This window comes from Amblyomma americanum, chromosome 4, assembly GCF_052857255.1.
Source record: "Amblyomma americanum isolate KBUSLIRL-KWMA chromosome 4, ASM5285725v1, whole genome shotgun sequence".
Lineage (NCBI taxonomy): Eukaryota > Metazoa > Arthropoda > Arachnida > Ixodida > Ixodidae > Amblyomma > Amblyomma americanum.
The window spans coordinates 208,838,237-208,849,330 of record NC_135500.1 but is presented as its reverse complement, the minus strand read 5'-3'; the positions used below and the strand labels follow the sequence as shown (position 1 = coordinate 208,849,330).

General features: G+C 43.5%; 1 protein-coding gene across 1 annotated transcript; it reads left to right on the top strand.

Moving 5' to 3' along the window:
* The first annotated feature begins 268 nt into the window (after window positions 1-268).
* Window positions 269-10,630, top strand: LOC144129209 (alpha-tocopherol transfer protein-like). Its single transcript, XM_077663196.1, has 6 exons — window positions 269-1,294; window positions 3,471-3,617; window positions 4,572-4,823; window positions 5,248-5,441; window positions 9,152-9,262; window positions 9,751-10,630. The coding sequence occupies exons 2-6, from the start codon at window positions 3,485-3,487 to the stop codon at window positions 9,940-9,942; spliced, it is 882 nt and encodes a 293-aa protein (XP_077519322.1). The 5' UTR covers window positions 269-1,294; window positions 3,471-3,484; the 3' UTR covers window positions 9,943-10,630.
* Window positions 10,631-11,094: the final 464 nt, after the last annotated feature.

Sequence of the window (11,094 nt, the reverse complement as noted above, 5' to 3'; positions counted from 1 at the left end):
CAGGTGGTGGAAATTATTCCGGAGCCCTCCACTACGGCACCCCTTTCTTCCTTTCTTCTTTCACACCATCCTTTATCTCTTTCTTTAGGGCACGGTTCAGGTGTCCAATGATATATGAGACAGATACTGCGAAATTTCCTCCCCCCCCCCCCAAAAAAAAAAACAATTAAACCACTGAGCAGACGCGGCAAATCTGTCAATTCAGCGAATATCGATAGAAGGTGTACGACGTGCCGAGCGGAAATTCCTGTACAATGGAACCCGGTGCTGTTTTCTGACGTACAGCATCCTGCCACATCACAAGACATTGCCCAAACTCACAATGGCAGTGCAAGGCGAGATGACATATTAGCGGCTTTTACGCCTGCCAAAAATGTTTCCAGGTAAATATCGCTACATTCTTCATTTATTCTGATAAACGGCTTGTGCCCAATCGAAGCTTCAGAATAAAATGCCGTCAGCCTCTTTATGGGTCTTATTTTGAGAAGCCAAATCCATCAGAGCAAAGCAGCGTTCGGAGCGTACTGTCCAGTCGCTGCAACCTTGCATCGCCTTGCACTGTGGCCATTAGAAGGACGCTCGCCCCAAGCGATGCTTGTTCGGAAGACCGAGTTCGGGGAAAGGCAAAGCGAGGGTTTAGCGAAGCGGAAAAAAACAGAGGCCTTGGCAGGCGACACAAATAACAACAAGTGGAAAGTGAGGCCGCTGCGAAAGTGCCCTGGCGAACGGCGTACTATGCCGCGACGCCGATTGGTGCGCGCGAAAACAAGTTAAGTGGCTTTCTCTCTTCCTCTGTTTCTTTCACCCCTTCTTCATAACTCCACCAGCAGAGGGAACCACTTTCAGCGTAAATTTGCATAGCAGAATAAGGCAGCCGGGTCAGTTGCTGTTGCGATGTGAGTATACCGTACCTGTTTATTATTCGCGAGGCAGATTGAGAGAAAGAAATTCGGGCGCGTAGAGTCTGAGGGGCAGTGTGTCGAGGCCGCCTGAATTCAAGGCCATGGCGCCAACGTGCCATTGACGAGCGGCAATGCAAGTTTAAGCATACGCGCTTTACGACGCCTAAGTGATCTGCAGTCAATCTGTAGTAAAGGCTGCGCTAGTAAAAGAGAAAGTTAAGGGTGGTGGCGATAACCATGGAGTTGCCGTAGGTGAAACAACGGAGCAGATTTTTCTTGTTCGCTGTCTCGAGCGCTCCCTCGCTCTGTCTTTGCACGGAAGGCATCCAAATCGGCAAGAGCTTCGTTTTCAGAAGGAACACGGGGTTCCAAAGGGGCAACCAGGATTAACGGTAAGTGTTGAATTTCTTTTTATTTACCTATTGTGACAACAAACTTCACTTTTAGATCTGACGCTTGAGTAGTTATAAAAAGAGAGAAGAAAAGTTACTTCTGGAGAGTGCCCATATCGTAGACGTCTTTTAGTGGGCAAACTTACCGACCTTTCTGTCGCCGTTGTCTGGTATAACCCTCACCGCAACGATTAATCCCTCTCAGGGCGCCCTTTGTAATCGCAGTTCGTCGCTGCAATGCGTAGTCATTCTAGACGCTGCAGCCGCATACTATCACATCGCCTCGGCTGGATTCACCCGCTGCGTTACGCAGTCGCCAGCTACTCGACATTTCACGGCCTTATAGATGGCGAGCCTTCCTTCTTTCCAGTAGCCGTGCATTTTCTCATTTAAAGCACACCTCAAAGCTGTTGGGTTTAATCTCAAATACGCTCACACTTGCAACTATTTTATCTGCTCAACAGTTTTGTTTACTGAGCATCAGAAAAACCACGCAGAGAGGCCCCGTGCATGGATCATTTTTCCACTGACAATCACAACACTTGTACTTGCACGCAACACTTGACAATCGCAACACGTAGACTATTGCTTAACTTTCTTAACCAATGGCGCCCGCTCCTTGCGCTACAGCACGGAACATACAGCCTTTGTCAAACGTACGGAGCCCAGAGGGTTTAAAACTAAGCCATGCAGCAGGACTCATGTAACATCAGTGGAAGTTCGAAGTTCCGAGAAGGTGGGGACGAGAGCTCCTCTCCCTTTCAAGAGATTTGGGACACTGTCGATGCACAGCGAGCCACGCTGCATGGCCCTGAAGCGAATCCCCGGAACTTTGTATTTTGACAAAGGCCGTACCTGTGCAGATCCACTATAATGTTTTACACGCTCCGCTTTGTCTAAGATGACGACGAGGGCACTACGGCAAGGAACGGGTTAGAAGAAGAAACCGAAACCTAACAATGAGTATCGATTCTCTGTGTGTTTTCATTTATTGGTTCGCTATTATACACTCGTTATGGGAGGAAGGCTTGACTACACATTGCGCGCTGCTGTGCGTCAGTTAGATGTATTCCAGCACATTGTTTAAAGAGGGACCTACAATTTTATACTATAGCGCCAAAAAATAATAAAGATAACAAGTACAGTTTATTTGACTCACAAATCAACAGCTCCAGTACAACTGCATCCGACATTTTTTCACTCTTTATAATCGCCGCTACTAGCAAATGTGGGCCGTTGTAGTCATGATACCGTATTTTCTTTCGAAGAATAGCCGTTAACATCGCCTTGCGGTTTTTGGACAAGACTGCTTACCATGTTGTTTAAGAACACTGCCGAGCTGAACAGCAGCTAATTGTTGTGGATTACAATTCTTTCTACAGCGAAACATTCCTGGAACTTCGCGGTAGGAAGAATGTGATGTCGATTTGTCTCGTGCCAATCCCGATGCGCGCAAGCTGCCATCTTTTTCATTTCGCCGGCGGCGGTATAAACATCGTCATGTGACGCGCCAGAGGATTTGCCTTTAGCACTCATCAAGAAATATTTGTCGCAGAAGCTTGGGGCGAAGGGCGCAGCTCTGGCTGTACATGTGGCTGTGCAAACTTAATGCTGATAATGTTGGTTAACTGTGGATGACTAACTCTATAACTAACACGCCTCAAGTCCAGCATTCCTAGACAAAATTTTTGAATATTAGAATATTGAAAGGAACTGTTATAGAAAAATGATACTGCTTCATTGTTCCGATACGTAGCAAAATCTTTCTTTTAATGTTTTTCCATCGTGCGCATCGACTAGCTTAGACTGTCATCGAAAACCACTGGGAACGCTTTTGCCGACAGCAAAAACGTTAACAGCAAAAAATGCATGCCTGCCGAATGGAGATCTGCGGATATATTAACTTTTTTAGTGAGATCTTACAATATATGCAAAACAGCGTTCATAAACTCCCTCCTGTTGAAAACTGCTTCTGTCCAAAATCGCTGGGTATGCTTTTAAATAGGTTATTTAAAGATAATTGCAATTTTAATTGAGATTTCTACCACAATGCTTACGCGAAGTAGTGGTATGCTTTTAACATACGTTTGTTTTCAGTGTCATCACTGTTCATCTGCCTTGGGCAATATTACACAACCAGTGTCTCTGACGACGACGCAAAATTTTTCCCTAATAGGACATCTGCCTGCGATGAAGAACAAGAAGACAGTTGCTGCTGCCGCTGACATGGCGCAGATCCGAGAGAATGTGCCGCGTAACAATTTGGAGGACGCCTTAACGACAGAGGCGGATGCTCTGAGTCATTTGTTTGAGCTGATCGCAGGTGAGATTGCACGATGCAGATGTACACCGTAATACTACTTAAGGAGTACAAATTGGCTCAGTAAAATGAACCAGGATAAGTTTGCCATGTTTCATCTTCACGCAACCCAGAATTCTCAACATGAGCCCACTACAGTAAGCCTGTGCTACTAACGGCATCCATCAGCGTGGCTATGGCTGCCAGTTCGTCATAATGGACTAGACTAGAGCTTTGGGGTTCATTTCATTTGGGAATTCACATATTGCTACTATTTTCTCAGCTGCTATGTGCCACATACTACAGAACCATTTATTGGTGTATGGTTTATGCGGTTTAACCTCCCAAAGCGACTCAGGCGATGAGGGACGCCGTAGTGAAGGGCTCCGGAAATTTCGACCACGTGCGGTGCTTTAGCGGGCACTGACATCGCACAGCACACGAGCCTCTAGAATTTCGCCTCCATTGAAATTGAACCGTCGCAGCCGGGATCGAACCCGCGTTATTCGGGTCAGCAGCCGAGCGCCGTAACCACTGAGCCACCTCGGCGGCCGAATCATCCATTGGCACGAACAAAACCTAGACTTGTTATTCGCTACGATACGGTGAAGCACGTGTATTGAGTTTTCACCTTTAGTTTCCGTCTGTTAAAAAAATGAAAGACGCTTGTGGTCTTGTCGTGTGACAAAGAACATTTCCCCTCATAGGATTGATTTTGGGGAATAGTTAATGATTGATTCGGTTGCAGCATCTGGGGAAAGATACGTCACTTGACGATAACGACTTGGCCGTAATTAATGCATGCATATGACTGCTTAGAATCAAGGGTTGTAGTTTTGTTAAGCATACAATCCTGAAAAGGAGAGCAAATTAAAAAAGAACATGTGAATAAACTGGGGCTGAGAGGTTGGCTATATCCTCAGAACTGTTTATTTATATTAATTCCTGCTTGTTGATGTATCTTTGCTGATTCACCAGGTGAGCCGTCGTTGGACTGTCCCACAGATGAAGACTTCCTTCTCAAGTATCTACGTGGACGAAAGTACAACACCCACGATGCTTTCCGAACAATTAAGAAATACTTCAAAATGCGGCGAAACAACCCGGACATGTTCGATGCTCTGGATCCATATTCCATTCCTTTCGATTTCGTATGTCGCAAGCACCAGTTGGTGACAGTGTCTCGCGAAAAAGATGCCAACGGCAGAGCTGTGATTTTACTGAAGATTGGTAAGTACGCTGTACACTTCGTATCTATTTAGGTTTATTTGAGACACAGGGCGTTTGTATTATTTCAGAAACGTGATAACTGTAATGCTTCCCTGCATGTTACCCAGCTGGCTAGAGATTTGGTGCTCACTCGGTCACGTGACCGCCCTCAGATTGTCGTAGTCTTACCCACGGGACCACACGGGATCACATGCACGCTTTTTTTTTCTAGGTCGCATATATACAAATTTTCACAGCCAGGTTCTCTCCAGGGCGGGATAAAAATCACAAGGTGTTTGTGAAAAATTATTTACTGTCAGACGTCAGCTAACGCTCAAACGCACGCGTTACCACTCGTAACCGCCCTGTGACTTTTTCATGTAGCCTTTTCACACAAAGTATTTGTGCATGCGGCAGGTTTTCTTATTTATGTTCTCGCTTTTAGGAACCTGGAACACCGACATATGTTCACTGAACGAATTCTTCAGAACGGCCATAGCTCACGTCGAACATCTTCTTCTCGATGAGGAAGTTCAGCTCAATGGTGTCGTCTTCATGATGGACTTCAAAGGTCTGAGCATCTATCATTTGCTTCACTACACACCGCCAGTCATCAAACGGCTGTTCAGCCTGATGCAGGTCAGCGACTTGGCTTTGTCTGCGTTTGTGGGATGCTGCACACTAGACAGAGACGCAATGAGCAATCATTGCAGCCTTTACGCGTGATCGCGTGAAGCCAACTAACCGTACTTTAACATTAGAGTAACCATAAAAACGGGCCTCGTATCTACTTTTAAGGGTCCCAAAACATATATTTACACAGCTCATGCAAAGCTGAGCTAAGGTCTCAAACGCACAAGCGCCAGTACGTGCTCATGCACCTCCGTCCAGATGAACAAGTGTGTGCAAACATAAGCACGTTATATGTCCGGACGCCAGTTCATAAATTGAAATGGGTGTGTTCTTCTAGACATGTGACGATTACTTATATGAGTAAACACTTTGTGATGTACGAATATGATGGGCATCGTGATGTGAAGCGGGCCCTATATTTGAAAAGTTTCAGCTTAAACACGTTGTATATCTCTCTCCCGCCCTTCTTTCTGAAAAAGAAAAGCTCGAAATATTTATAGTATCACAGACAGACGTTCTCCAATTAGCGTGACATGCTTGCATCGTTCTCCAGAAACATCATTATTTCATGTATTTAGGTGTCAATAGCTGTACCATTCTTCGCAACGTGTGGTGTTAATCACGTATTTTTCATCGGAATTGAAAGTAAGCGATGAAATACTTATTTCACGCGCAGTGAACTTTCGGGAATTGTAAATTTTGGTCGAAAGAATGTAAACAGAGATAAACCAATTTTCTGATTTGCACCTTCGACAGTGACTAATGATCGCTCTGAAAAACTAACACGTACTACTCATCATGGTTATGCCTGGACAACGAAGCAGCCGTGAAGTAAGCTTCTCGATTTGTGGCGACCAGTCAGCCACGTGGCTGTAGCGTGCCCTAGAAGCGGCATTCAAACATGCTAACTTTTTCTTAATGGGCAAACTGTACAGCCGCTGAGCCACCATGATGGCTGGCGAATATGTCCTGAGTGCCTGAATTCGTATTTTGAGGGAGATGTAACATACCCGGAAAGAGTGCACACTTCCGGAAATAATATTCTAAGTGCACGCTAAGCAATGCAGACGTGAACGCAAACATATACAACATATAAAATAAAGAACGGCAATAGGGTTGCCGCGGCTGTACAGCACAGGATTAATTGGAGCTATGGGAGAGGCCTTTGTCCTGCAAGGGGCGCAGTCTGACTGATGTGGATGATGACGGCGAATATTCAATCTACCTGAATTAAAAAAACATGCTTGCCTTGTGCTACCGGTATTTGAATTGTTCATGCCCGTTATATTTCTTCCTTACGTTACACAGAAAGCATTTAATGTACACCAGCAAATTTCTTTACTTTTGTCTATCAGTCAAGTTCGAGTAACGCTACAACATTGTTACGCGAGCAAAGGACGCGTACACTATCATGAAGCTCACTGTTTCCGCGCGCTTTTTTTTTTTGTCATTGTGCTGTCTTTCGTGTCTTCAAAAATGTGCTATTTTAATAGTAATTATCGATGAATATTAGGTATTTCTTTTCCCATCCTTAAAGCGCTAAAGATTTTGAAAAACTAGTAGATGCCACACATCGTCATCCCTAATTGCTTTATATCTTAATCGGTTGGTTTACTTCAGTTACTGTACATGGTACTTTAACTGGAATGATATTTATGCCGTGATAAGCCATGAACAAAAATACAGCGTACGGTATTTCTCAGAAGTGAAGAGGTCAAAGGTTTTTCGTCCAGGCTGTGCTGTGTAGCTCGGTATACATCTCCAGCGTTTCAAATCTATCGAAGCTGACACGAACTCTTGTCGTCAACCCTTCGTAACCTGGGACTTCCACAGACGTTTCAAGAGGCCTATTACACGCTTTTGAAGCAATCCCTTTGTGCTGTACACTTTTGAAGAAGGCTGTGCATTTGGCGACTAATGAAAATGTTACCCAGGATGGTTTGCATCGTAAGTGCCAAACGACTACGAAAAAGACTGCTCTAGAGACTGTCCCATATCCGTGTTTACACTATCCAGCTTTATTTAGGACTGAACGCTATCCTTAGGCCAATTTCTGCCGCTTCCACAGCTATCCTTTTCACAACCTCGCCTCAGCAGACAGCGGGAATTCAGAAGCTTTTCTGATTACGTACTCAGTGCTTAAAAGGAAGGACGTAATTATTTTTGCAGAGCATTGTTAAAACATCTGCATGCCTTTAACAGTACAGTGTAGAGCCACACGCGGCTTACAAATTGAGAAATGACGCTTTGAAGCAGCAATGCTGCAAGGACAAGCTTTATGAGCGCTTATTGAAGTGATGAACTTTTTTTGTGTCCCCTCCCGAAAAAAGTTCTCCCACTCTCGTTTCTGAAACTTTCATTGCAGCTATGACATCTGGTGTAACGAAAGATGAATAGATGTATTTTATATAAAGAGCTTGCCACCACAAAATAACAGGACGATTAATAAACTTGGTGATGCGTTATCACAGCACGGTAGTTGTGGAGGATCTCGGCGGCTGACTCAAGAAATGTTGCTGGTTTTCAAAAGGCAGATTTAAGTGCTTGAAATTTTTTGTTCAGACTTCGCACATATTTTCTTCTCTTTAAATATTAATCGCTTCTTAAGATTTCAATTGGATTCCTTTTGTAGAATCGTTTTCAGAGTGACGAAGGCGACACTGAGGCTTGCGAAATGATCGCTTGAGCACGCTGTCTACTAAATTCTATTCCAACTCTAAAAATCTGAGCCATATCCAAAATGCGTGGCCATCAATGCCAAACACTGTATCTGTCAGGTGGCGTACCACGGTTAACTTATTCAGGGTAAGCATGTGAGGCTCTCCTTTTCATTGCAGGATGTGTTTTCTGCGCGACCTCAACTCTAAGCAGCAGAGAAAAAGCGTTCACGTGCGCGTGAAAAGAGCTCGGCATAGTCACATGATTTTGCTACGCCACCACTAACGCTAATGAACTAAGTGCTGCTTGTGTATTCTACGAAATTCTTTACTTTTGTCCTTTCGACACTGACTAACAATATTTTGTAGTGCTGAATTTTTTTATTCTTTCCATCCGCAATGTATCCTGTGCTTTGTACTGGTAGCGTCTTGATCAAGTTGGAACATGCTTACTAAGAAAAAAAAATTAAAAGAAAAGGGAAACTCAATCCTATTCTGGTTAACCGGAAGCTGCGAAGAAATCAAGGAAGCCTTCAAGATAGTTGCGTTTTTCTCTCACAAGATACTCAAGAGCGCCTGCTGACATACTTTGGTAAATGTCGTGGTTCGAGATCACGTGTTCGAGATGGAGATCTAAAGGCAGTCAGAGCTGCGCCCAATTGCATGTTACCAAAACACTTGCAGCTTTTTGGTGTAGGCAATCGACCAAAGCTATTGAAACAAAAAGTTAAAGCCCGTGTGTTTACATTTCATGCCTTTGTGCGCAGCATCACATGTCGGAAATTCGATGGTACTTAGTAATTGGCATCTCTAACCAGGAAACATTTTTGAGTTTATGAGATTCAACGTTACCGATGTATTGGCATGGTTGTTGTGCGCCTTGTTGAAAAAAAAAAGCTCTTACACCTGAATCCATAACAGAAAAAGAAAACTCTGACACCTCTATCCAAGACATTGTTAATAGGTCATATTTGTCATTTCCATTGTATCATCAGTATTTCTTGAATGCTTTTCATTGCGAACGACAAAAGTGGTTACGGAAGTCGACATTGATTTCAGGATTGCTATCCGCTACGGCTCAAGGGAATCTATGCAACTAATAATCCCCCTTTGTTCGACATTCTCTTCACAATCGCCAAGCGCTTTATGAAGGCCAAACTGGTGAGAAGGGTAAGCATATCCTAATTTTCGTCGGACGTTTGCTGTTTTCTTTTAAAACCATCTGCGAGTTTGAAAACTTACTGCAGACAGTGGTGTCACCAAACAAACTATTGGAAAGCAAAGCGGGCACCAATGATTGTAAAAGAGTATAGCATTAAGGTCGGAAAATTACAAAAACAGCAAATCATTTCCCTTAGAAAAAGATGACCCCTCTTCAATGCTTGTAGCTCCCGGGTTAAGCTGGAGGTTCGACTAATTACGAGCATGTTCCGGCATGAAGCGGTTTGTTCTTTCTCTTCGTTGCCAGTGTAAGCTTGGAAATTAAATTTGTTGGAGATCTATACATAGTAGACGTACTCTAAGCAAGGCGGGTAAAAAATTTTGAATGTTTATAGTAAAAAAATCTTGTTTCAACGCTAGTTTCTTGAAATGTACGTCCTTTTAGGTTGGTGGCATCCCATGAAAATTTTCTTTTATGGACAAACTGCCTCTTCCAGACTCACCTCTTTGGTTACGACCTGAACATGCTTCGTAACCTGGTGCCTGACGACGTCATTCCAGAAGAATTCGGAGGTTTCCTCGAAAGCTACGACTATGACGCGATGGAGGAGGACTTGAAGAATCACGCGGAATATTTCCGTGAGATCAGCAAACGTGGCTACCACGACGAGGAAAAAAATAATGCATGAATGCAACAGCATACTTTATTGTTGCCTAAACGAGTATGAGTGTAGTTGGTGATTGGCTGGTTTTCGTTCACTCGGTGTTCACGATTGTCAACGATGCTGGCAAGTCAAAAATTTTGTGCAAGTGCATGCAATTGTTATTTAATTTAGACGATATCAGTTGAAAAAAAGTTGTTTCACTATTTCCCGAAACTTTGCAGAGACAGAGCAGACATACCGAACCCTACGGCGCACATTTTCTCGCACTATAATGCAGTCTACACGTAGTTCTGTGGTTTAATCTTTTTCTATGTACCGGCACAGCTTACAGCGAGTGAAAATGTTTAAACTCAAAATTTCCCGTAAAACACAGAACACATCACTGAGCCGCAACAAAAACTTCCTTATAGAGGCTATAGAGTGTTCATAGACTTCTGTCTATGAAGTCTATAGATTCTCTATAGGCTAGCCCTACAGAAGTCTACAGGCAGTAGAAATCATATAGACAGTTTATAGACAATCTATAAATTTATGGCCATACACTTTCAGTTGACTTTTTCTATAGACAGTCTATAGACTATGAATAGACAAATAGAAAAATCAATAGGGAGGCGATAGAGTACATGAAATTCTACAGACTGTCTATAGACCATTTTTGTAAGGGAAGTTACGCGACTTTTTTTAGAGCAAAAATAAAAGTTCCTTAAACAAGCATGTCTGAGTACGAGGTCTTTTTAATCATTTTTTTCTTTTAATATTGAAAAACAGTGGCCACGCGTTGCCGCTGTTGTGGCAGTAGAAGCATGCAGAGGTGGAATCAGAAAAGATTGAGTTAAAGATATACTGACTTTATGTCTTGCGCAATGCTTCACCTATACTCCGCGAAAACGTTTAGTGGCAATTAAACGGAACCTACGCAAGCAAAACACGCCTTCTCTTCGTACGCAGGGGAACAGGAGAAATTTCCAGTACCTATACAAAGCGCCTCATTTGTCCAACATAGCGCCGCTATGGAGGACCGCTTGTGCGTTCGCCCTGGGTAGAAGCACACTTGCTTTGAAATTTAACAATACACTAGCGCTCGTTCGGAGATAGTAGCAGCCTATCGTGCGAGACAGTCTCGTTCCTCGACTGTCTGAAATAATAAACGAGAGCGAATAAAGACATCTCTGTGTA